General features: G+C 40.0%; 1 protein-coding gene across 1 annotated transcript in view; it reads left to right on the top strand.

Annotated features, from left to right (window-relative positions):
• The window catches only part of adam19a (ADAM metallopeptidase domain 19a), a 124,932-nt gene that overhangs the window by 75,113 nt on the left and 25,024 nt on the right, over positions 1-24,795 (top strand). Inside the window, exons 4-5 of the mRNA XM_069187369.1 lie at positions 6,360-6,438; positions 19,132-19,208. Of these exons, the coding sequence (XP_069043470.1) occupies positions 6,360-6,438; positions 19,132-19,208 (156 nt within the window). The remainder of the gene's footprint in view (positions 1-6,359; positions 6,439-19,131; positions 19,209-24,795) is intronic.

Genomic DNA, 24,795 nt, shown 5'->3' with positions numbered 1-24,795 from the left:
AACAGTAAAGAAAAAAACCCTAGGTTTTTGCTGTGGAGCCTTTTTCAGGCATGAGGAAAGTCCTTTGGGAATGGTTACCCATTCCTTTGCTCCCAACACATACTGATGCAGCTCCCTACTCGAATATACTTTAGACATATGGCACAGTGTATTTTTGTTGATTTTTGGTTTTGGTGATTGCAGTGATTTGTTTGTCTCTGATTTGCCATTCTTTCAAAATCTCACAGACATCTACCTCCAGTTTACACCCTCTGCATGTCCTCACTTCACTACTGGCATGACATTCACTGTGTTTCTGTATGTCTTATTTGCAAGATTTAGAAGTTATTATATTGCTCTTATTTTTAACATCATCAGCCCAACTTAATGCATGATTTAGGAATTTTAAATTGCTACACCTTTTAATAACTTGGACTTGGTAGTGTACTGTACCTGCACCTTTCAGAGCAAGTGTTTTAATGGACGTGCTTCAGATTACAGAATTTTTCCCCTTTTGCTCCAGTGAGCTACTAGATAAGTTTAGAAAATACTTTAAATTTCTGAAAACCTTGGTCCCCAATTCCCTTTGTGCATATCTTGACCCAGCTACTTTTCAGAGTGAGCCCATTACAGATCGTACTTGCTAAAATCTAGATAATACTTTGCTATCAAGAAATTTCTTGTGTTGCAAGTTTTATGTCTGGATATAACAAATTTCTCACTCCTCCACCTGATGTGCTGTACAGCGGGGCTCATGGATGGGGCTGCACTCTAATGATGGACATACTGGGTCCCTTCCTGTATGTAATAATAATAATAATAATAATAATAATAATAATAATAATAATAATAATAATAATAATAATAATAACAATAATTGCTTACACTTTCAGTTGTGGAATTATCTGGATTTCTGAATGAATGGCTCCTAAAATGTGATCTGATCTTCATCTAAGTCATAATAATAAATAAACAATTAAGGTCATTAATGGAAAAAGTATGTGAACCTCTAGGATAATGACATCTTGAAAAGAGGGTAATTGGAATCAGGTATTCCAATCAATGAGTCAAGTGTTCCAATCAATTCAGGTGTCGGTTTGTCCTGCCCTGCCGTAGAAAAATATCACACAATTGTAGTTAACTGCTCTTCACAATTGAATTCTGTTGAAGTGCAATATGGCCCGATCAAAAGAGATTTCAGAGGACCTCAGAAGAAGAGTTCTTGAAGCTCATAAGACTGGAAAGGGTTACAAAAGGATTTCTAAGGACTTGGGCCTCCATCAGTCCACAGTCAGGCCGATAGTTCACAAATGGAAGACAATCTACACTGTTGCTACTCTCCCTAGGATTGGGCGTCCTACAAAGATCAGTGCAAGAGCACGCTGTACAATCCTCAAACAGGTGACAAAGAACCTTAGGATGACAGCTATGGATCTGTAGGCATCTCTTACACTTGATAACGTCTGTGTTCATGAGTCTACCATAAGAAAAACACTGAACAAGAGTGGTGTTCATGGGAGGTTACCACGGAGGAAACCACTGCTCTCCAAAAAAAACATTGATGCACGTCTCAACCATCTGGATGTTCCACAGCACTGCTCTAACAATGTTCTGTGGACAGATGAGATAAAATTTGAACTTTTTGGTAAATGTACACAGCATTATGTTTGGAGAAAGAGAAAACAAAACACTGCATATCAACACCAAAACCTCATCCCAACTGTGAAGCATGGTGGAGAGAGCATAATTGTGTGGGGCTGCTTTGCTGTCTCAGGGCCTGGATGGCTGGCAATCACTGAGGGACCAATGAATTCCAAGTTGTATCAGGAAATTCTACAGCAGAATGTCAGGGTGTCTGTCTGTGATCTAAAACTCAAAAGAAGTTGGGTCATGCAACATGGCAATGATCCAAAACACAGGAGTAAATCAACAACAGAGTGGCTCAAACAGAAGAAATTCTGTATTTTAGAATGGCCAAGTCAGAGTCCTGACCTCAGTCCCATTGAAATGCTGGGGCGTGATCTCAGGCAGTAAAGAAAGACATCTCATAAATATACATGAACTGAAACAGTGTTGTATAGAGGAATGGGCCAGATTACCTCCAGCTACAGAAAAAGTTTGGTTGAGGTTATTGCCAATAAAGGTAGTTCCACGAGTTACTAAATATAAGGGTTCACATACTTTTTCCATCAATGACCTTAATTGTTTAAACCATTTGTTCAAAAAAGATATGGCAATGTAAAATGTTGTGGGTGTTGTTTGTTAAATAAGAACAAATGTATTATTATGACTTACTTTAGATGAAGATCAGATCACACTTTAGGAGCCATTCATGCAGAAATCCAAAGGGTTCACAAACTTTTTCTCACAACTGTATATAGCGCTTTTCTGGACACTCCACTCAAAGTGCTTTATAGGTAATGGGGATCCCCTGCACCAACACCTATATGCAGCCCCACCTGGATGATGTGACGGCAGCCATAGTGCGCCAGAACGCTCACCACACACCAGCTCTCAGTGGGGAGGAGGTTACACCCCTACTCTTTTCGAGAAACGTCAAGGGATTTGTAGTGACCACAGAAAGTCAGGACCTTGGTTTTACGTCTCATCCGTAAGGCCCTTTTTTCAGTATAGTGTCCCCGTAACTTTACAGTGCCTATAAAAAGTATTCACCCCCCTTGGACTTTTTCACATTTTATTGGGTTACAGCATAGAACCATGATATTTAACTGATCATTTTTGCCAATCATCAACACAAAGTACTCTATAATGTCAAAGTGAAAAGAAATCCAGACATTTTACTAATTAATTAAAAATAAAAAAACAGAAACAAAGTACTTTGTGTTGATGAGTGGCAAAAATTCTCAGTTAAATACTGTACATCATGGTTCCATGCTGTAACACGATAAAATGTGAAAAGGGGGGGTGAATACTTTTTGTAGGCACTGTACTGGGTCATTAGGACCCACATAGATTGCAGAGTGAGCGCCCCCTGCTGGCCCCACTAACACCTCTTCCAGCAGCACCTTAGTTTTTCCCAGGAGGTCTCCCATCCAGGTACTGACCAGGCTCACACCTGCTGAGTTTCAGTGGGCTGACAGTTGAGAGTTGTAGGGTTATATGGCTGCTTGCAAACATACACAGCAGAGAATGTTTTTTTTTTATCCATAAACCTCTGCAATATGAGCCCAGCACGTTTCTCCTGTGCCAATCTTCTGTCAGTGACATCAGTATGTAAAGTACCTTGAGGTGAAAAGTCCTATGTGAATGCATGGATTTATCAGAAAATATTGAAAGAATTACCTGTAAGTAATTCGGACCTTTTCCTGACATTGTGTGTAATTCCCTGGAATAGGAAGAAGAGAATCTTGAGTTTGAAGTGGAACAGGTAAAGCATCATTCCACGCTGAAAGTTAAGGACAAGAAACACGTTTCGGCTGGGGAGCTTCTACAGCTATGAGGGAGACAGGGGCAGCAGCAGATAAATAAGGCACAGGAGAACAAAAGACAGGGGTGGAGAGCAGTGAAGCCTAACAGGCATATGGCATGTGAGAATGAATGAGTGACTGGTCTCCAAACTCCGCATATTAAATCCGCAAATGATTAGACAACATAATACTAGATTAGAGAGGATTAGTAGGAGATGAATCTGTCTGTTGTGATCTACTTGAACGTCTTGGCTTTGAAATGCCCCACATATGTTCTACAGGGTTTTTACAGTGCCTTCGACGTCTTCTTTAAAGATATGCACCATAAAATGAAAATCAGAACCAACGCCTGAGGATGCAGGTAGATTTTGTTGAGAGAAATGATGAAGCTGCACACATCTGGGCAGCCAATGGGATGTGGAGCTTTTATTCATAAAGTAAACTTGTCAGAAATTCTTGATTAGCTAAACCATTTTACCACACACATTGTAAATCAAGTTTAGTTAACACAAGCTGCACAAATTCAGTCATGGAAGAGAAAATGGCTTTTTGCATGTTTATGTTGTTAAACCTAATACTGTCTATAAAGCAAAATGCTTATGTAGCACATGGCGCCGATACAATAATAAACATTAGATTAAAGGAATCTTACTGCACATTTGAAACTAATTTATTTTAATGGCAAACACAATTCATTCGTCTGTTCATGTAGATATAACCTGTCACCCAGATTTCTCCTACTAAAATAAAGAAAGCAGTTTGGAATGTGCAGTAACAATTACAGACAGACTGGTTTGTAATAACAGGTAATTTGTAGGAAGCATTTGCTCAGCAAGATGTTGAAAAGCTGTCTTTTAGCAAATGTCTCCACATGCTTCGTGTCTGCTGTGACCTTTAATGCAAACAAGTCATTATTGTTTTCTGTGCTCCTTTTGTTAGGTTCTTATTTCTTCCTCCTGCTTTTCCAGAGAGCTAGAAACAGTAAGATTGGCAATGCCATCTTGAAATTATGCAAAGCAGCCCCTGCGGGCTCGTTACAGACAGCGAAACATCACAACATCGCATAATAAATGAGAATTTCTCCAGACATTGTGAGGTGTTCTTGTTTTCAAACCATGAAGTCAGATGCTTTTATTTTACAACCCTGTCAAATCTACCAATTCAGAAGTTGCAAAGTGAATGTGTTTCTCAGAATTCAGCAGCTTTGAAGCGTGAGCAGGAAATGTGCAGTTCTCTTTTCTTTGTAATGTACGTGACGTGTGTTAGCCTTAGGATGTTAAACTGTCGCATGGTAACTACAAAAATGGATCCTTTATATAGTGTGCACCCAGTATGAACCCTGAGAGAGAGAAAGACAGATAGCAGAAGTGTTTACGAAATCATTCTTTAACTGGCAACTTCCTATAGACAACTTCCATGTTCCAATACATCTGATCATCATGGGAATCCCCACACAATTTCCATGTTTTGTCAGACAGACAATATATAGAAAACACAGGTCTCATTGTATCTGTATCATGAAAAGCTGAACCCCAGTTGCCATGAATAGGCATCACTGTGTTGGATATGCAATGAAAGCACACAGCTTAGGGACTTTCTGGCAGCAGCTTTGAAGGCAGGTATAGGAGATGAGCATCAAGAAGCTCAAATAGTTACAGAGGAGATGCAACAGGAGTAAATAAATATAAGTACTTGTGATGGAGACTAGCTCTGTTCCTGACATAAAAGTTAGACATCTTTCCACAATCATTGCTTTATGTTATGCATCCCATCCTGCATACAGTATGCACAAAGTCTGACTGCACTAATAAAGCACTTTTTCAGAAACAGAATAATGAGCTTGGCATAAGAGGAAGCCAATGTGAATCATGCTTGAATACTTTGTTTAGACCTCAACCCCATCCCTGTAGTATTTTCCTCCCAGTATATCCCAGGCTCTCTGTGCTCACTGGGTTAAGTGTAAATGCTCCCTCTGTTTCCCCTGGTGTCTCTGAGCAGAGCCTTACATGGATCGTGAGTGGGACTGCGTCTGCCATCTCTTAGACACGATAACGCTGACGTTCTCTTGTGTGAGTCCACTCCAGATCTCAGAGCCAGCTGTGAGGCAGACTGGGGCCTCTTCCCAGACATTACACCAGCATCTCTTAGAAAAACAGAGCTCAGGGGCTGACTCTCAACTCGTGCCCTGCTTCTGATCTTTCAACTTTCTGCCGCCAGATTTTTCAAAGACCGGGGCAGCTTTGTTAATGTCTGTTTTTTGGGGGTTTTGTTGTTTTTTCAGTCTGATATGGGGCGATGGAGAAGTATACTTTTTTCTTAATCATCGGTGTGTATTTTGTTGCTTAAAAAGAATGTGTACATTCTTGTATACATTGTAGGTGTTTTGTGTATTTTTTTAATGTAATCAAGGCTTTATGGTTCATACCTTTCATATTTCCCTCCCCCTCCAGTAGCGGTCTGGCAGTTAGAGGCTGTAATCCTGCTGTTAGGAGTTTAATTAGAAGGCATAAAAGTTGTTTTTGTCATTATTGTTAGAATCTTATCTGGAGGAAAACAGCATTGTGTATCTATCAATTCACTGAACTGTGCGTTCAGAAAACCTTCAGACAAGATCGCTTCTTCTTCTTTCTGCAATTATTTTGTTTAATTACAGTGTGAACCACTTGAACAAATGCATTGCTTATTTGTTGCTATAAACCTTTTTGGAAAGCAGTGGTGGTTTGCCAGTCTAGTGTAGCAATAAAAGCTGATGTACTGAGCTTTGGAATAGTACTCCTTTTTGTGTAAGTGAATGACATTTCCATTATGTGTCTTGTACTAATGACTGACAACATGATAAACACATATTGCGCTAAAATAATTTTATTTTTTTCTTTACTTGGCAATAAAATAAATTCAGTGAGAGTTATAAAAAGAATCACACTGCTTTTATTTATCTGTGCTTTCTTGCAGTCAGCTGCTGGGCCAAGATTTCACAGAGACCCATTATACTGAGGATGGGGTACCCGTGACAATCACGCCAAATTACACAGTAAGTGAAACACTCATTATGAAGCTAGGGGCTTGCCCACACCGGCTGTCTATTTATTTACTATCTGCCCCACTCTCTCTGAAATGCTCCCCCACCAACCGCAATAGCACACACTGTTGGAATCTCATGTTATTTGAGACCCCTGCCTTTGCAAACTCTCTCACATCGTGTTTTCTTGCTATATATGTTCTTTCTTCGAAAGTGATTCTGCAGGAACCCCATGGATGTGTTTGTTTAAGGGAGGAAGCACGAGCCTTGTGGCTTTTTATTTTAATCTGTGCTCTCCTGCTTACTTTCCAGCTTATTAGGTGGTTATGTTCCTCATGCTGTGACGCCATAATAACTGGGCCTTTGTATTTTTCTAAGTATTCCTGAATGACCCTCATAATCAAAAGATCAGTTTAATCCCAGTGTGGAGGTGTACTGGCAGCCTGTTTCGCTTAAAATGAGAAAAACAGCAGTTAGAAAAAACTTTTATATTGAAATAGATTGGTCAGAAATCAGAAAACTAAATCTAGCAAACAAGAATTTACCTCTCTAGCACATACAGTAGAACACAAGAATAATCAATTGCATGCTTCTCTTCCTTAATGCCTGATGTTTCATTCTGGTCTTTACAGTAAACTGGCAGCAAAATGTTTCATTTTCTAGATTTTATCAGTAGGGAGAAGCTTCGTGCAAATGACATGTCATGACAGGAAAATTAGAAAACCGAGACCTTGGATGAGCAACGCCCTCGACTATGTATGGGTGGAAGGTAACTTGAAGCATTTTAGAACTATAGGGCCAGATTCATTTGCAGTCAGGCCACATTGTCATATTACAGTATCTTATTCTGCATTGCAGATCCCAGTAGTTATTTTTGCATGCAATCACGCTTTTCTCAGTGAAGGTGAAACCCAGGGTGTGGAGTTCAGGCAGACTTGCATATAACCTGACCGCCAGTCCAGACCAGTATCATGTCCCAGTAAATCCTTATAATACATAATAATGGCTTCTCTTTTGCCCTATAACGTTCCTCTAAATTCCTTTCATAGAGTCCATCCAATCTGTTCCAGACCCATTATTGCATATAATAATTTACAATAATGGTGATTTTACATCATATACAGTACTGTGGAACTGTTGGACTGCCTTGAGATTGTAAAGAAAACTAATGAAGCTGTGGTGACTGAGACAAAGCAAAAAAACACAAACGTGTCTTCATATTACTGACAATTTAGTACTCTAGAAACAGTGATTGTTTTACTCAAAATTCCTTTATGGAAAGAAACTCTGTGTGCTGTACTGTAGGTTGTTTTGAGTGGGAATCTGCTAAGTATACCTGGCACTACAAAATGTCGAGCAAAGAAAAACTATTTGGCAACAATTTGAAATGAGGAATAGGTTGACATTTCCCTGACAAAAAACATTCAAGAGTCTTGTCATATGGCTTTCATGGCTCTGCTTAAGTCTAACATTTAAGGGTTCTGTTACAGTGTAGGATCTTTTTTTTTAAAAATACAAGGTATGAATATTAACCTTTGTGCAGAAATCTATTTAAGACTGTGCTGTAGGTCTGCTATGACGGGAAACTTCATATCCAGGAACTTGTGTTTCTCACCTGTTGTGAAGTGTGAGTCAAGAAAGGTTCAGGATTATATTATGGTGATGAAACAGTAAATATGGAAATATAAGTGTGCACGTAACTTAAAACTTACCATAAACCCTACTAATCAATGAGATGATGAGTTTCTTTCCAACACAATTGCAAATAATTTGCTTTTAAAATTGTATTATTTTTGGAAGCTATAGAATATCCAGTAGCTGTAGGAACCCAAGTTTGGTTGAAAGGTTCACTATGAGGCTTCATTTTTCTGCCAGTTTCTCAAAAAAAAATACATTTCCATTTAAGTTTGAAAGGTGTTTGTGGTTTAGTGCTTTTCCTGTTCATTCTGCTCATTTATGTGCTATGAATTATATATTTACCACATAAAACAACAGTTTAAAAATATGCTGTGCAGTGTCTTTTCATATTCGTATTGGCAGGAGAGTGTCATCTATAACAGCTTTATCTATTTTGTTGTAAAGTGCAATTTAGATTTTTTTTCAAGTTTGTATAATACATTCCAAACATTCATCAGTTTCCTATGAAGGATCAACAAAATTAATCCAGTTTAACTGATGTATTTTGCTGAAGCAACCATATACTTACTGTATAAGTCCACTGCATTACACCGCTGACCTCAGAAACCTTCCTACAAGAGAAACAGCAACCTGAGCTGGTGCTAGGATTCCTCCAACACGTAAATTGTCCAGCCATACGCCTTTGTTCACCCCACACACACACCCCAGTGTCCACAGAGAGTTACAATGATATGACTGCAGCCTCACCGGCTGCTGGCCGTTGTATGGCAGGCTGAGGATATTCTAGCTGACTGCAGTTAGTTCAGCCTCGCAGGCAGTCATACTGTACGCCGCTGCATGGAGAGTGATGGTTACAGTTGGTTAATTGTGGAACCCAGAGCTGAATTGTGATGTCTGGGCCATAGGGCTCACCCCGTGTTCTGATCAAACAGGATCAGACACCCAGCAGCTTCTGCAAGTCTGGTCCTGGAGCAGGGTTTATGGAACATCGCAGCATGGTTATATTGACACCATACAATGCACAGACTTGGGTAAACAGAACCACTAATATTTCTATTACTACAGCTTGCTCTGAAGTACTGAAAAACAGCCACATTAAATCATGCTGATGTCAGAAAGAAGTGTGTATGATTGAATTGAATACATAAATGTGCTTGCTGACATTACACGAATGCAGTCATGGTTGAAATAGTTTTTCCATGTGTTTAAAGAATCTTAAGAGTTGAGTAATGAGACCTGCAAGTGGAGATATACTCCATGGGAAAGATCCAGCATGAATCCTCCTCTGTGCTGGTTTTAAAATGATAGACAGTTATTAACCAACATGCCCTGTATTGATTACTGGCTATTGGTAGTAGGTATTCTGGCCATTTTGCTCGTCTGGTCATTGGTAGCTTAACACATGCAAGGACAGCATTTACATCAGTGCCTCTGCTGGCTCAGCATCTGCAGCATGACTGCACAGTTCATTGTGCCTTCTGTCATTGGCCTCAACACTGGCAATGAAGTAAAGGCTGGGTAAACTCACAGCAACAGAAGAACAAGCAGGCTGAGATTTTTGTGCCCCCTTTTTCATTCCAGCACGTGATATCACCCTATTATTTGTTTCTTTAATTTGTCACAACAGTCATAAATTCCAAGTGAATTACTATCAATCCAACCTTAGCTTTCAATGCTGGGTGTAGGGTCAGCTGAATTTGGAATGAAAGTGACTCATTAAGCACAATTTGCTCCAGATTTGAACTCGTACAGGATTGGGTTTCTTGTTTCATAGACACCCATCTCGTTGCTTGTTCTCTGGGATTTCATCTTGTGCCTTGAGCAGACCCTCCTCATGACTCAGTTCATTGATCATTACATGATATACATCTACATGTTGTGTTTCCTGGAGATTTTTTTTAAGTTCTATTAATAAAAAAAGAACCCCTTGGTGAAACACTTTTTTGTTTCAGGGCACAAAATGGACTAGGATATGAAACTAAATTCCTTGGCGTGTATTTATGGTAAACTCCTACACATGTTCTTTGCAAACTCATTTCATTTCTACAAAATGTTTTCCAACATTTCTCCCTAAAGATCTTCATCCAATGTTTTGACAAATTTATTGCAAAACATTTTTCTTTTTCTTATGAAGATACTTGCATAGAATTATGTGTAGGAGTTTAGTACCTTTGTTTCAAAGCAATCACCCTCTTCAATGCACCTATAAGTATCTGATCAGATGTGCCAATGTTTTTCATACACAGTATGTAAGATTCATTCAATATCTAGATCACAGATGTACACATAAATAATACATACAGTGCCAGACTCAACCGTCATCCTCAGCCTCCAATCATAGGTGGAGATTTATGGCCAAGGTCATGGAGCTCTGCAGTCTAGGTGTTGCAGGTTTGAGCCTGGATCATTAGCCAACTGTAACCAGGATTCTGTAGTGGGGAAGCTGAGAGCAGCCAGTGGAAGTCAGATTGGTCATCAGGGCCACACAGCGACTGCTGCAGCCTCTTGTGAAGTCAAAGCCGAGCCTGTGACATGATGAAAGACAAGTTATATTACTAGTCTGAAATGCATTTCAAAATGAACTGAACAGTTGCCTGATGGTAACCTCAGAGTGGAGCTTGGGTTAGGGTAAGGATTCCCCTTAAGAGTAGCCTTCTGTTGATGTTACTGCTGTGTTTGTAATGGGACTTAAAATGGGACTAGGCTGTGTGGGCTTTTGGATTTAGCTCCGGATATATTTTGCAGCCTTTCTTTGGGGTTGGAGTTTGCATTAGGAATAAACATGTGACATAGAAAGAGTTGAACTTCCACAAACCTTCCATGCTAAGCTTGTGCTTCTTCGTTCTCTCCTTGTGAGGTGGCTTGCAGTGGTAAATACACAATGAACTGTTCTAAATTGGGTGGGTTAACAAGCAATAATTGGTGATTCTAATTTTTTTTTTTAAAGAATTTGCCACATTCCAAGCAAATGGTCCATTCTGTCAAAAGTAGTGGGAATGACTCCGCATGTGCTATTTCTTATAAATGGTCAAGGGTTGAAAAGTAGTAGCAGACCAGGCATTTTCCATTGCATGCTGTGTTATGGAAAAGCCCTATGTGAGTGACCTCACAAGACACATGGTTATGGGTGCATGTGCCTCTGGTGCATCATGACCTTATGCGTCATAACTTGTCCGACTGCCATAAAAATTTGAAATTAGTGGCAGGCAAATGACGGGAAATCAGTAATCCAAAAGGCAGATTTCACATCTTGCGAGAAGATAACTGGTTCCATATTATCTCCATGGATGTCAGTGAGCACCAGTGAAAATCAACCGATGATTATTAGGGGTATTCTCAGTTTTTTTCCGCTGGAACATTATGTATACTTGATATAATCAAAGTCAGAAAAGGTAAAAATGAAAATCAAATTTTGTGTGATTGAAAGGTTGTTAGAGATTACAGGAGTGTTTAGTAGGTTCTACGCAGATAATTACAGGGAAGATGAAAACAGATGGCTGAATGAGCTGCACAGATTAAACTGTATCTGGCTCTTGATTGTGTTGTGTTAATATGGCATCTTTAAAGGAGCGTAGTCTGCAGTTCTTTACTGCAGTGTAAGGGAATGCCTCACAGTTTGTTGGAGGAGCAGGGAACTGGTCTGGTGGCCAGTCACAGTTACACGACTGTATGAGGGCTGGAGAGCATCCAGGTCTTTCCCATTTCTGAAGAAAACCAGTTCATTCAAAAAAGAGCGGTAATTTTTTTTGTATACTTAGGATAATTGCCAAAGAATGGAATCTAGTTTTAGACACATATAAATATAAAATAAAATTAATAAATATAACTAACGTTTTTTCTGACAGATACTGTACGTGTTCTACAATTATCTATACTAGTCAAGATGGGAATCGTATACAGTAGGTTTTCTTTCTAAGAACAAAAAAGCGCAAGTAACATTACAGATGAGAGGAAGACATTAAGACCATCTTGCATGCTTGGTTTGCGGATTCACAGATGAGTGTTTTTAGTCCTCAATATGCATATTCTTAATTTTCACTAATATTCACAGCTTCTTGTTTCACTGAAGCAATGTTCCTGTTGTCCTTTTGGTCAAATACAATCTAAATGATATAAGGAAACCAAAATAAATGACAATTGTACAGTTTGTTCTTTCTTTTCGTGAGATATTTCATTCGTAATGGGAATCGTCTTTATAGATAAGGAGAAGCTATCTTGGCTTCGCAAAACTCCTTTTACACTGTAAAAGTTCTGTGAGCAATAATCCCATTAATTCAAATGCACATTCTTTCACTGTCGTTTTGCTGGTGCTGGTGTGGATGAAGGATGTGATGCTCGGCCCTCCTTGTTAACTGAACTGATGTGAACATGCAGTGAGTCAGATTGAGTAAACCTGGATTGTTTTAACTGGATAACTTAAACTTGAGTTTGTCTTTGTAAAACAAAGTTAACCTGAACTCAGTTATTGTTTAATTCTGTCCAGATAATTTGAGAAAATCCCGAATTAGTTAAACCTGCTTTGTGAAACAGCCCCCATGTGTCATGTACAGTAAATTGACCCATAAACCAGTTATTTCCTTTATGTCTGGTTTCTGTTACTGATTTGCATCGTACTTGCAGACAGCCTTCATCTAGATCCCAGGAGATCATTAAAATTATATTGCATAAATGTTTTTGAGCAGAGTATATTGTAAAAATGTATTTTAATCTGTCTCTGTTTTGTTTTTGTTTATGTATAAATGTTTATCTGCTTTTAAATACATTACGATACTGTGTGGTCTTATAGCCACTACTTGTAATTGCACAAATCTTCACAAACGGAAGTGAATTGAATCTATTTAAGTCCAAAGCAACCAACTAAATGAGAAATTGAAGAACTGAATAAGAGAAACACATATACATACAAACATAGTGGCTTTAATGATTAGTATTTAAAAGCAAACATACATGTAAAAACCTCGATTGCAATTTTTGTTTTAGTGCATTTTTAAATACCCTTACTCTTTCCGAGCATCCTGGAAATTGTTGGTCTAGTAATCAGGGTTGGTTGGAGCAGTAGTACTAGTGAACTGGTATTCACATGTTTGCAAACTCTACACTATGGAAGTTCATTAATGTTATTATTTACTTCATTTACTATTAATATTATTTTAATATTTAACATACTGTGTTATATACAAATCATGTAAAAGGTAGTATACGTATTATTTATTATATTTTGTTATCAGAGGAAGAGTCTTTATTATGCCCTATTTTTGTACAATTTTTGCAATGGCCAGGAATTGAACCTGGACCTACCTACACCACTGAACCACCAATGCTTGGATGAGCTCAATAAAAAACTACAAGCGTAGAGTAGCTTTTTCAATTGTCTGCAAGGGTTTCAATGAAACACCAGACTTTTTATTATCCAGAAACACCCACAAAATAACCACATCAAGTGTCCAAGTTCAAGAATTCGATGCAGAAAATATTTATGAAGAAGTAGAAATACAGTTATGTACCTTTCTTTATTCTTTATTTTCAGCTACCACTACCAGTTAAATAAATATGCTTTTTTTGAATTCAGAAATGAATATAATTAATGAAGTTTAAAAAACATATTAGTTCCATATTAAGTGGAATTAAAGAAGTAGTACAACAGATTAAACGAAGCTACCATTTCACTAAAATCCAGTACACCACCTATTGAAGACTAACATCTAAGTGCCAATTATCAATCTTCTTTGGCCTGTGAAGATTCTTTGGGCAGTGTAATTCAGCATGCCGAATCACAACACAGTATAGCGCACCTAGCCTACCATGTCAATGAGTTTTGTGAGGCATTTCGAACGGTTGCATCTGTACTTTCTGCTCTTTGTCGTCCATGAATATTTAAGTCTCTTTTTCTCATTGACATATGAGCTGCTAATCATTTTCTTGAAATTTCAGCCCCATAAACTTAACACTAAAATGCACACCTGAGGGCAGAAGTAGAAACTATGTGGAAGTACATTTAAAGTCAGAACCAGGAGACACTTCTTTCCTCAGAGGGTTGTGGGAGAATGGAACAAAAGAACAGCCATGCTGTTGAAGCCGATACCTCGGCTTCTTTCAAGAAAGAGCTGAACAATTAACTACTAACTACTAAATGGGCCAGATGGGCTGAATGGCCTCCTCTTGTTTAAAAGAAATTTTAAATGTTTAACATTCATCACAGAAATCAGTGTTTTGTTTGTTTTCTTGCTGTTTTCTTTTGCGTATTTATTTTTTTAAATAGTGAGCTTTTGAAGATTGTGAAAATAAGAATGACAGAAATTAAATTAAAATATATATATTTGTAGTCAATATTGAGTATGGTCAATTTAATGTTTCTCTTTTCTCTGGATTCTTTTCTCTGCATTGAAAATGCATTATGTTTCTAATCTCTGCATTTTGATATAGTATGTATACAATCCCTTTGCCCCAAACCAAATATAAGAGACAATTAAGACAATAATTTTCCTATACAGGCAGCCAAGGTCTCCTTTCAAAGTGATGGAGCAATATTGAAGAGATATTATATCACTTTTGTTATTTCCTAAGCAGTCACTGAGGGCCTCACTGGCTGTTTGGTCACTTGCTGTAGCACAGCCACGATAATTGAGTCTAGCATGTCATATTGTCTCTCTGCCCTGGAACTCTCCAGAATAGTATGCCTGCAGTGAAAATAAACCAAGACCTGGACACAAGACTTAATAAAATGGCTTATATTAGGCATCCCTGGATTTACTGTTTGTAATATCTTAAATTTCACATCAGCATTACCACCTTATACTCCAAAAGTGAATGGTAATCTATATCCCTATTCTAAACTACATTACCAAGTAGGAAAGGACATCTTTAGCCTGAGGATTCCAAGATAGAGAATTCTGGATTTCCTCTTTTCCTCTGGAAATCAAGCTCTTTAACAAGGTTCAAATTATTTAGCAAGAATCTGGTCTCTCTCATCTGGCTTGCTTCTCTCACCCTCCATTAATTCTCTACTTTCTTCTGTTTGTTTTCTGTTTCTCTATTTTTGTGCCTTGATCTGCTGAAGACCCTTAATGATTTATTAAGGAGTTAATTAACTAGAGTAAACCAGAAGATTCTCTTTTATCCTTTGTTTACCAGCCTTTAAGCTCAGCTGCAACTGAGTAAACTGGAACTCATTGATTTTAAATTTCATGACACCTCTCCAGACATAACAATATTATTGCCAACACAACTGGATTATTCTTATTATTTGCCAAGGATGAGCAGAGATTTTGCCATGTCTGTAGAACACAAGCAGAATCTGAAGGTAGAGCATTTACTGCACACATACTATTAATCAATCAACAAAGCACAAATCCTTAATTAGGAGCAACTGATTGAATTGATGTACAGACAAGCATGTGGAAAGTGGAGGAATTAAGCAGATGCTTGCATTGAGATATTTATGGAGTGGAAAACTTTATCGTAATAAATGTTAGGCTAAATGTTAACATTTTGTCTTTGTACATCATCCCAGGGTGATATCAGTGCAAAACACTGTTTCATTAAAAAGAGATCTTTATTAAATTCCATTGCCAGGAGCACTTTAGAAAGAACAGAGTTCATGTCAATATACAAACAGAGAGAGCAAAGGTTTCTTCAGAATCAGTGGGCCGCATGCAGTTTTGCTTGGCTACACATTTTGACCTTTAGCCACACATCCATGCCACGAATCTGCACTTCGCTGCATTGCTGCGCACTCCACTGCAGGGAAACATCTGGGAGAAGTGGTTAGAGGAGTAAAGCAGTGGGACCACAACTTCCTCTTTCATTTAGATAAATCATCTACTGTGGGTGTACTCTGAATGTCTGTTTTTAAATGTTTTTGTTTGGGGGGGGGGGTAGTGTGGCTCTTAGCTCTGATGGCTCATCATATTACTATATTGTTCTGGGATCCCAAATTTTTATGGGGTTCTGCCATTTTTTCTGTCTTATTGACTGAGGCAGTCAGCTTCAACTGTTGTATTATTGGTCATTGAATTGCTAATTTCCAGGTAGCTTGGTACAGGGCAGCCATATTTTGTGCAGTTCTTCAACCACTGGCTTAAGGCTCAAGGAGGTGAAGAAAGACTTTCTAAGTCTTAACAGTTGCAGTAACTTAACAGCTAAAACCCAGCCTCCTTCGCAAACAGTTGTAGTGTGCTACTCTGGAGAAGTGGATTCTGCAGTGACCCTCATGTTGTAATGCCTTGGGTGTACATTGTGTGTCCTCAGTCTTCAAAACTGTCAGATTAAATTCTTGCAATCCTCTTGCATTCACACTCTGAGCAAAGGACCTCCAAGCCAGCCTCACATTGCAGGCTAATATAGATTTATTCAGTCTAAGCACAGTTGTAGCTTTAATAAATCAGCTAATTTCATGGCCCGGTGAGCAGACAAACTCTTTTGTAAATAGCCAGGTCCTGTCATTTTTACAGCATTTGGAGTGACACAGAAGGATGCCTTATTGGAAACAACGAGGGTGGAAAAGGCCCTTCTAGTCATTTCTTGCTGATCTTCTTTTAAATATTGAAAAGTGAATAATATCAATGAAGTGAAACAGTTGGGAAAAGGGTGTTGTAAAACAAAAAGAATGGCAACACAAGAGTCTTGTGGGAATGCGTGGGAGTACTGATCACGTATTCTGCAACAACCCAAATCTTATAAACACAATAAATACCACGCCCTAAACAGTTACAAATACCTCCTGAAAGCATTTAGCTACAAAAATATTATTAAAAATAATATCGGGAACAAATGCAGAAGACAAGGCAGTTGGTCATGTGAGGTGAAGAAACCCACTGTCTGTTGGTGTTCAACAGACACAGCAAGGCCTGAGGGTCACAATTTAGCATCACAGCACTTTGCTTCAGCTGTAGCTGAAGGTGTCGTCAGGTATCTGCAGGCATACCGTCATTACCCTTGATGTGTTTATGGGTCCTAAGGTGGGTTAATCCTTAAACTAGTCATCTGTTTCCGGTAGGTAGAGGATGTTGGTAGATTTATCAAAAACATGTATGGATTTCATGATTTGTGGGTACATAAGGTGGGAGTGACCCTAAAAAGTGTACCACTTGACATATCTGTACAACAGACTGAATACTGTATATGACAAAAGCCTGATGAAAGCTTGTTTGTATTGAGTACAGTTTATCGCCTGAAGTCACAGAGATTGCTTATTGCAATACTGTGTTCATGGGATGTTCTGCAGAAGAACCACTTTTTCAAACCTATTGCTAACGTTTTGTTGAAGAACATTCTTTGGGTTTATTTTTATTTCATTTGTTTGTATTTGGTGAACATAAGGTTTGAAGAACAGCAATTTCATATGACCTCAGTTTTTAAATATTTCTGTGGATATCCATCAGCTGTGAAGTTTGTGAAAAGTGTGTAGTAAATGCAAAGCAATTCATGGAATGCTGAAAACGCTACCAGTATAGTCCTTTCTTGGTATGGAATGCCCCGGATTTGGCTATTTGACCAGTCTGGAGGAACACAGTTCAACTGGACAGCTTCAACAACAGGCATCTCCTGGCCAAACAGTTTCTCTCTGAGAAAATAATACAGCTGTGTTAAATTACAGGGCAGCTTCTTGTTAATTATAGCAATTTATGTCATTGTTTCCGAAAATACACCAGTGTTAAAAGCATTAGTTAACCAGTTCTTTTTTACTTACCTCATTCATTTAAAATGTCGGTACAAAAAATATAGTGGTTGAATTTGTCAAAGTTGGCAGGAGTAATTTTCTGTGAAGTAGTTCCTTACTGGCTGTGTATCTGATTATATATGATCTGTCTAATCTTACATTTTTGTGTCCTTTTTCATTTGATATTTTTCATACCAATTTATTCATTCAAAATTGGCTCTGTGGAAAAGACACATAAAAGATATTTTTAAAAGCTTGCATGGGGAAGCAACTGTGTGTGACAGTTTTCAGGGAGCAATTGTGGAACACATTACTGATACACTTTCTGTCATTTAGTTTTGACAAATCTTTTCTGAAATCTTTTTGTTGGAATCAGTAATTTACATGGACTGACACTCTATATAGTACAAACAGCAAGAGAACAGATGAAAAAAAATGTAATTTCATTTCAAGAGAAAAAAACAATGCTAACTAAATGCGAAAAACATAATTATTTTTCACATCTTTCAAAAACAGGCAATTCAAATTACATTTTGGAGTTGTTCTTGTTCAGAAATTAGTATGGCAGAAAACGTTTTGGGAATATGTGCTTGTGTTTGAAGGCACTGCAGTAAGTCATGGTATTATACATCCATCCATTTTCTAACCGCTTCATACAGTACAGGGTTGCGGGGCAGCACAAGCCTATTCCAGCAAGCAATGTCCACAGGGCAGGGCACAACCTGGGCAGGACACCAGTCCACCACAGGCGACTAACACAGAGAAACATGCACACACTCGCACCAGGGCCAGTTGTTCCAGAAGGCTATTAACTCACCTGTGCGTCTTTAGACTGTGGTAGCAAACCAGAACACTTGTTGAAATCCCATGCAAACAGGTGGAGAACAAACTTCATACAGATACTGTAACACCCCAGGAATTGAGCACAGGGGCCCAGCTCTGTGTGGAAGCAATCCTAACCATTGCGGCATCGTGCCAGCCAGTACTTACACATATTTAGTCAAAATATTTAGACATCCTTTGATTTTTCTAGCCTGGATGCTTCTTTGGCAGTAGATCAGGTGATGTTATAAGAGCTTCACTATGCCCGAATGAACCCCAGAAAGTGTTGCTTAGAGAAACAGTGGGATCTGAGAAGGATGACGTTTTAAACTTATTTTATTAAAAAAAGGTTGATGAGATTGCTACCACTCAAGAGAGCCAAGTAGACAGAATGTAGCATCTTTTCAACTTAGAATGAGAAAAACTTAAAGCTGTTCTGATGCAAAGGAAGGAGGTGTGTAGTTATAGATTTCATTGTAGTGAATTACATAAAAAAAACATTACTGGTGTAAAATGTTGAATGTGCTTGTATAGTACTATTGGGCTCCAGTGTGACCTTAACACTATTTTTTTATTTCTTCCTTCAGGATCACTGCTTCTATCATGGCCATGTCAGGGGGCACACAGACTCATGGGTAGCTCTGAGCACCTGCACTGGCTTCAGGTAAGCAACGATACATGCACAGGATTTTCGGTTATTGGTAAAGAAAATAGTTAACAGATATAATCACCTTTAAGGCTCTACATGGATTAGCACCTCAGTACTTCGTCTGACTCTGGTCTCCTGTTCAGACATGGATGACAGGGCCTTCCCAGGCTGTGCCCCATAGCTCTGGAATTCCAGCCCCAGAGACTGAAAGGAGTCATGTTCCCTAAACTCAATCAAATCCACACTGAACGCTTTATTTTTCAGAAAGGCTTTTAATTAATTCAAACCCCTTTCTATAATTTTACTTATTCTGTTATCTCTTCTCTTTTTAATTATTTACACAGTGTAAAGAGCTTTGAGAAGCAACTTTTAAAGACTCTCTATAAAATAAAGATTCTTCTTCTTAAGCTGAAAGATGACCATTCAACTATTTTATTAAAATATTTCTATATTAGGATGCAGTGCAAAATGCTGCCATTTTCTTATTAGTTACCTTTTTACGCAAACAGAACTAGATGGGGAAGGATACAAGGCCTTCCAGGGGGCGCTATGATCGCAGATATGAGTTTGGGTTACTAGCTGACTGTGACTAGGATTCCCCAGCTGGTTTGATTGCTCTGGGCTCTCTTGACTCTCAGTGACACAGTGACCTCTTGTGGCCTTTTGGGGTGTTGCAGAGCTATCGGTGAGGGACACGCCTTTCCCCATTCAGTTCTGAACCTCTAGTATGGTGCGGTGCCGCCTCTGATGTGCTAAAAGCCGATTGACTCCAAGGTGGGCAGAGACGAGGCACTTCCTCATTCTCTACATGATCATGGGGCTTGTAGCTGTGAATCAAGACATGAAAACACTGTTGTCTCTTCCAAATTTTCAGGTTAAACAGAAATAATTGCCAATTCTAAAACAAAAAAAAAAAGAAATGGAAAGAATCTTTAGGTCTCTTTCAGTGGTTTTAGAATTCCTCTGTGGAGGGTGTCTATGGTCCCCAGAGCCACTGGATGCTCTGGTAAGCACTGAAGGGCCGGCTGAGGATTATCAAATCCCTTCTCTACAGATCCTTCCTCTTTTTGCAGGAAACACAGCAGTAGTGAAACCCAAAACTCAGTTTCTGAGTGCTTCCGTTCCTGTACAATAAGTGGAATCGAAAGATGTGCCGTTTCCACTTTTTCCCAAATGGTTCCTTATAACAGCTCCTCACGGACTTTCCACCTCCTCCACGCTCTAACCATAGACTCTTCCCATCTTTAAAGATTTGCCGAACAAGATGGTTAATTATAGGGCTGATCTGTTCCCTGTTCCTTTGTCACTTTTTTGTAAATAGCCACACATTTTATAGGTGCAGTAAACAAGTAATTATCCTCTTTGTCTTACTGAAAGGCAGAAAAAAATCTTTAAGCCTAACACCTGCATTACACCAAAAACTGGATGAGAATGTCATGCTGGGTATTCTTGAAGATCTCATTTTGAACTTAAGCGAACTCTGATGTAATCTTCCTACTCAGTACAGATTCTCTGAAGATGTTTCCTTCTGTGTCTGTATTACCCGTGAATCCTTGCGTGGTCGAGGGGGTAGTTTTCAATGGCCTTTCAGAATTCAGATGGTATTGACTCTGACGTCTACTGTTTTCTCAGAAGTCTGAAACACCCACTGCAATCGTGTCATGCGTGCGTCCACTGTGGTACTGTCACAGAGTGACAGCAGTTGAGGAAGGACAAAGACTTACAGTATAGGCTGTGATTAACTGAATTTGCATATATAGTAGCTAGTGATTTTGCCAGTGTAGGTGTATTGTCTTTCTCCTGTGTGTCTGTTTCCTCCCACTAGTCAAAGTCTTCAAACACAGACAGTGGGACAGGAGACAGGTACAGTAGCACACATTTAAGAGCACATAACTGTTACCATCCTTAAGGATAGGCACATGGGGGGGTGTGGTGGAGCTGAACCAGTTTGGACGTCACATTTGACAGATCGGGAGGGAAAGGAAGTGAAGGAGCCAGAGGCTTCACGACACCCGGAGAGCTGCACACTGACAGTTCTTAAACAAGCCATTTGCTCCAGCACTTGCAGACTAAAGGAGGCCTTAGCAACAGAACTGGGGACCTGTGCCTGGATTTTGATTTCCTGGGGGAGAGAAACAAAGGGGCAGGCCTGGAGAGCTGGTATTGAGGGAACAGACAGAGTGCAAACAGAGCAGAACCTGTGGGAGGATTTCGAGTACAGCCTGGCTATCACAGAGACTGTTACTTGTGTTCGTACTGCTTTGTCTACTCAGCAGAGATCATGGCAGGCAAATGTATTTCTTTAAGAAATACTAGATATACTAGTTCTGAATAGGGATGTCTCTGGGAAATGCTTTGTGTTGCTGGTTTCTGTATTTTGGGGTAGACAGTGAAGAGTATTGTACTTATTAGAGGATGAGGATAATAATAATAATAATAATAATAATAATAATAATAATAATAATAGCTTACACTTATATAGTGCTTTTCTAGACATTCCACTAAAAGATCTTTGGATTACTAGTTGGCCATGATTGGTAAGGGCCAATGGGAAATTTGGCCAGGACGCCGGGGTTACACCCCTACTCTTTTTGAGAAGTGCCCTGGGATTTTTAATGACCATAGAGAGTCAGAGCCTCGGTTTTACGTCTCATCCGAAAGACGGTGCCTTTTTACAGTATAGTGTCCCTGTCACTATACAGGGGAATTAGGACCCACATAGACCACAGGGTGAGCGGCCCCTGCTGGCCCCACTAACACCTCTTCCAGCAGCAGCCTTAGTTTTTCCCAGGAGGTCTCCCATCCAGGTACTGACCAGGCTCACACCTGCTGAGCTTCAGTGGGCTGTTGGTTGTGAGTTGCTGGGTGATATGGCTGCTGGCATTGAATAAAAAAGGGATTTATGCAAATGTACTGTCTGGTGCTGGACTGTAGGAGCACTGGTGGTTCTGGGAGATTTAAAGAACCTATTACAGGGACAAAGGGATCCTAACATCCTTAAGGGTTGTGGGTGGCATAGTTGGCTGTAACGCTAACTTTGTAAACAAGTTCCTGCACTTAGCATTTGCCATTTGTTACATTACAGGATGAGATTTAGAAATCTTGTTTCCTCTTTGTGTAAAATAAAGGGCCATTCAGACAAGGGGGAAATCTAAATGTGTTGTGTTTGTGCAATGTCAATTATTTTTCTCCTTGTAGAAAACCATGGAAACAGGAATTCAGGACAGATAATTAATCTTGTTGGTTAGTTATCCACAGCGTGGCTTAGCTTCAGGGCTCCTGGTGTCCTAATGTGGCCCTATTATCTAGATTCCAACCAATGTTCCTGGACCTCATTGCTTAATTGTTCAGTAATTATAGAAAAGTGGTGTTGCACGTGTCATGCCATGAAGTAACTGGCTTCACGTTGGGGTTACTACTTGGATTTGCAGGTCTTTGCATTTTAGTCTTCTATGAAAACGCAACATTTTAAACGCAAAGGCCCTGCATCGTTTAGTGCTGTGAAGTTCATAACTCATTTGTGTTTAAAGATATTGTTATTGCCAAGACATTGTCATCTGGTCTTATTGAAATGTGAAATTTATGTATGAAAATGTAGGCATTTTTTTCATTGCTAGTGCTTGGTAGCAGACTAAACACAATCCAAGTTTATTAAAAACCAAAAAAACAGCAAAGTCAGCAAAGCCCGACAAATAAAATACTTTCGTGTTTTTGCTATTGTGATTTTTTTCTCAATAACAGCGTGCCCTGGTTCCAAGAGATTTTTCCCATAAGGTTTGTTCATCTCAATAACAGTTCGTAAACTTTGTACAATGCAGAATTCACTAGTACTCTGACTGTATTTCAGTTCTGCTGAGGAGGTTGAGAGTCTGTGCACATTGCAAGAAGGTTCATTAACCCGAGCGGTCATCATTCACCCGACAAACAAAAATAAAACATCTGGACACAGTGCTCTCACAGACTGGAGAGAGTGGGGATGGGACAGGGGTTTGGACAGATTTTCACTAAAAAGGATATATAGTGTAGTTAAAGACTTCCATTTAGCATTATAAACGTGGAGGAAATTTAGAGTGGGGCATCACAGTGGCACAGAGCTTTGCACTGATGCCTCATAATGCTGGGTGCCTTGATTAAATTGTAGACCTGGGGTGTTATCTGCCCGCAGTTCGTATGTTTTCCCTGTGGTCATGGGGGTGTCCCGGTGCTCCAATTTCCTCCCATAGTCCCAAAACACACGGTTACGGAATATTAATGAGGACCCTATGCAGAATAATCAGGACGGACTTCAGAGGCGTAGTCGATTAAACAGCCCGAGGTCCGAAAGCCGAAGGGATACAAACCGGTGCGAAAGTACAAAATCAGAAGCAGAGCCGTGAGGAAGCCGAGAGTCGAAGCCAGAACAATTGTCAAAGTACCAAAACAAAACCAGGAGACGTAGTCGGAGAACAAACCAGGGTCAGGAAGCCAAAAACCAAGACCTAATTAATCGCAGGAAGACCTAATACTGAGCACAGGGGAGAGTGCGAAGCAGCATTAAATATGCTGGGATAAACGGGCTAATTGGAAACCGTTGGGAATGCGAGGTGGAATGACGAGTCCTCCGGGTGCGTGGCGAAACATAACCCCCCCGACGCCCTAGAGGATCGATTGGACAGACGCCGGGGGAAATTGGTAATCAATTGAGGGTCCAAAATGTCCTTCTCAGGAACCCAGGAGCGCTGCTCGGGTTCGCAGCCCTCCCAGTCAACGAGGTATTGAAACTTGCCCCGGACCCAGCGAGAATCCAGGATCGTATTTACAGTGAGAGCTGGGAGCCCATCAATGGTCCGGGGGGGTGGTGGGGGCCGGGGCTGGGGTCTAGAAAGGGGAGATCTGCGGAAAGGCTTGAGAAGGGCATTTTATTAACTGTAAGAAGTATTATTAACTGTAAGTCACTTTGCATGCAGAATACAGCCGAAATATATTTAATCGGGGTTATGATATTGTAACGCTTACGGCCGACAGGTACTGTGTAAGAGCCGGCGTACCAGAGCAGGTGACGTCACCGCCCTTCCCTGTGATAGCAGGACCACAGCTACTGGGCTGTTGAGAGATCTCTCTTTGGCTCACGGGGCTAGGTCGCTGCAGAGAGACGCGGAAGTCCCGGGTTCGAGCCCCGGACGGTGCAGGGGCCGACCTAATGCGGCAAGGGCGCCCGCCTGAGCCCCCGTTGCGTTACATTGGTGTCAGAAGCGGGGCGGGATAGCCCTTCGCCGGGGACGGCGATTTAAGCGGGGGAGAGTGTAACGCTTACGGCCGACAGGTACTGTGTAAGAGCCGGCGTACCAGAGCAGGTGACGTCACCGCCCTTCCCTGTGATAGCAGGACCACAGCTACTGGGCTGTTGAGAGATCTCTCTTTGGCTCACGGGGCTAGGTCGCTGCAGAGAGACGCGGAAGTCCCGGGTTCGAACCCCGGACGGTGCAGGGGCCGACCTAATGCGGCAAGGGCGCCCGCCTGAGCCCCCGTTGCGTTACAATATATTCTTCTTATCCTCAATGTATCATTTAACGATTGATCTGCAAGTAAGAAAACAGTATTTAATATGTGCTCTTCTTTGTTA

The sequence above is a fragment of the Lepisosteus oculatus genome, chromosome 1 (genome assembly GCF_040954835.1).
Source record: "Lepisosteus oculatus isolate fLepOcu1 chromosome 1, fLepOcu1.hap2, whole genome shotgun sequence".
Lineage (NCBI taxonomy): Eukaryota > Metazoa > Chordata > Actinopteri > Semionotiformes > Lepisosteidae > Lepisosteus > Lepisosteus oculatus.
Note: the sequence above shows the minus strand (reverse complement) of the source record. Positions and strands in the feature narration are given on the sequence as shown.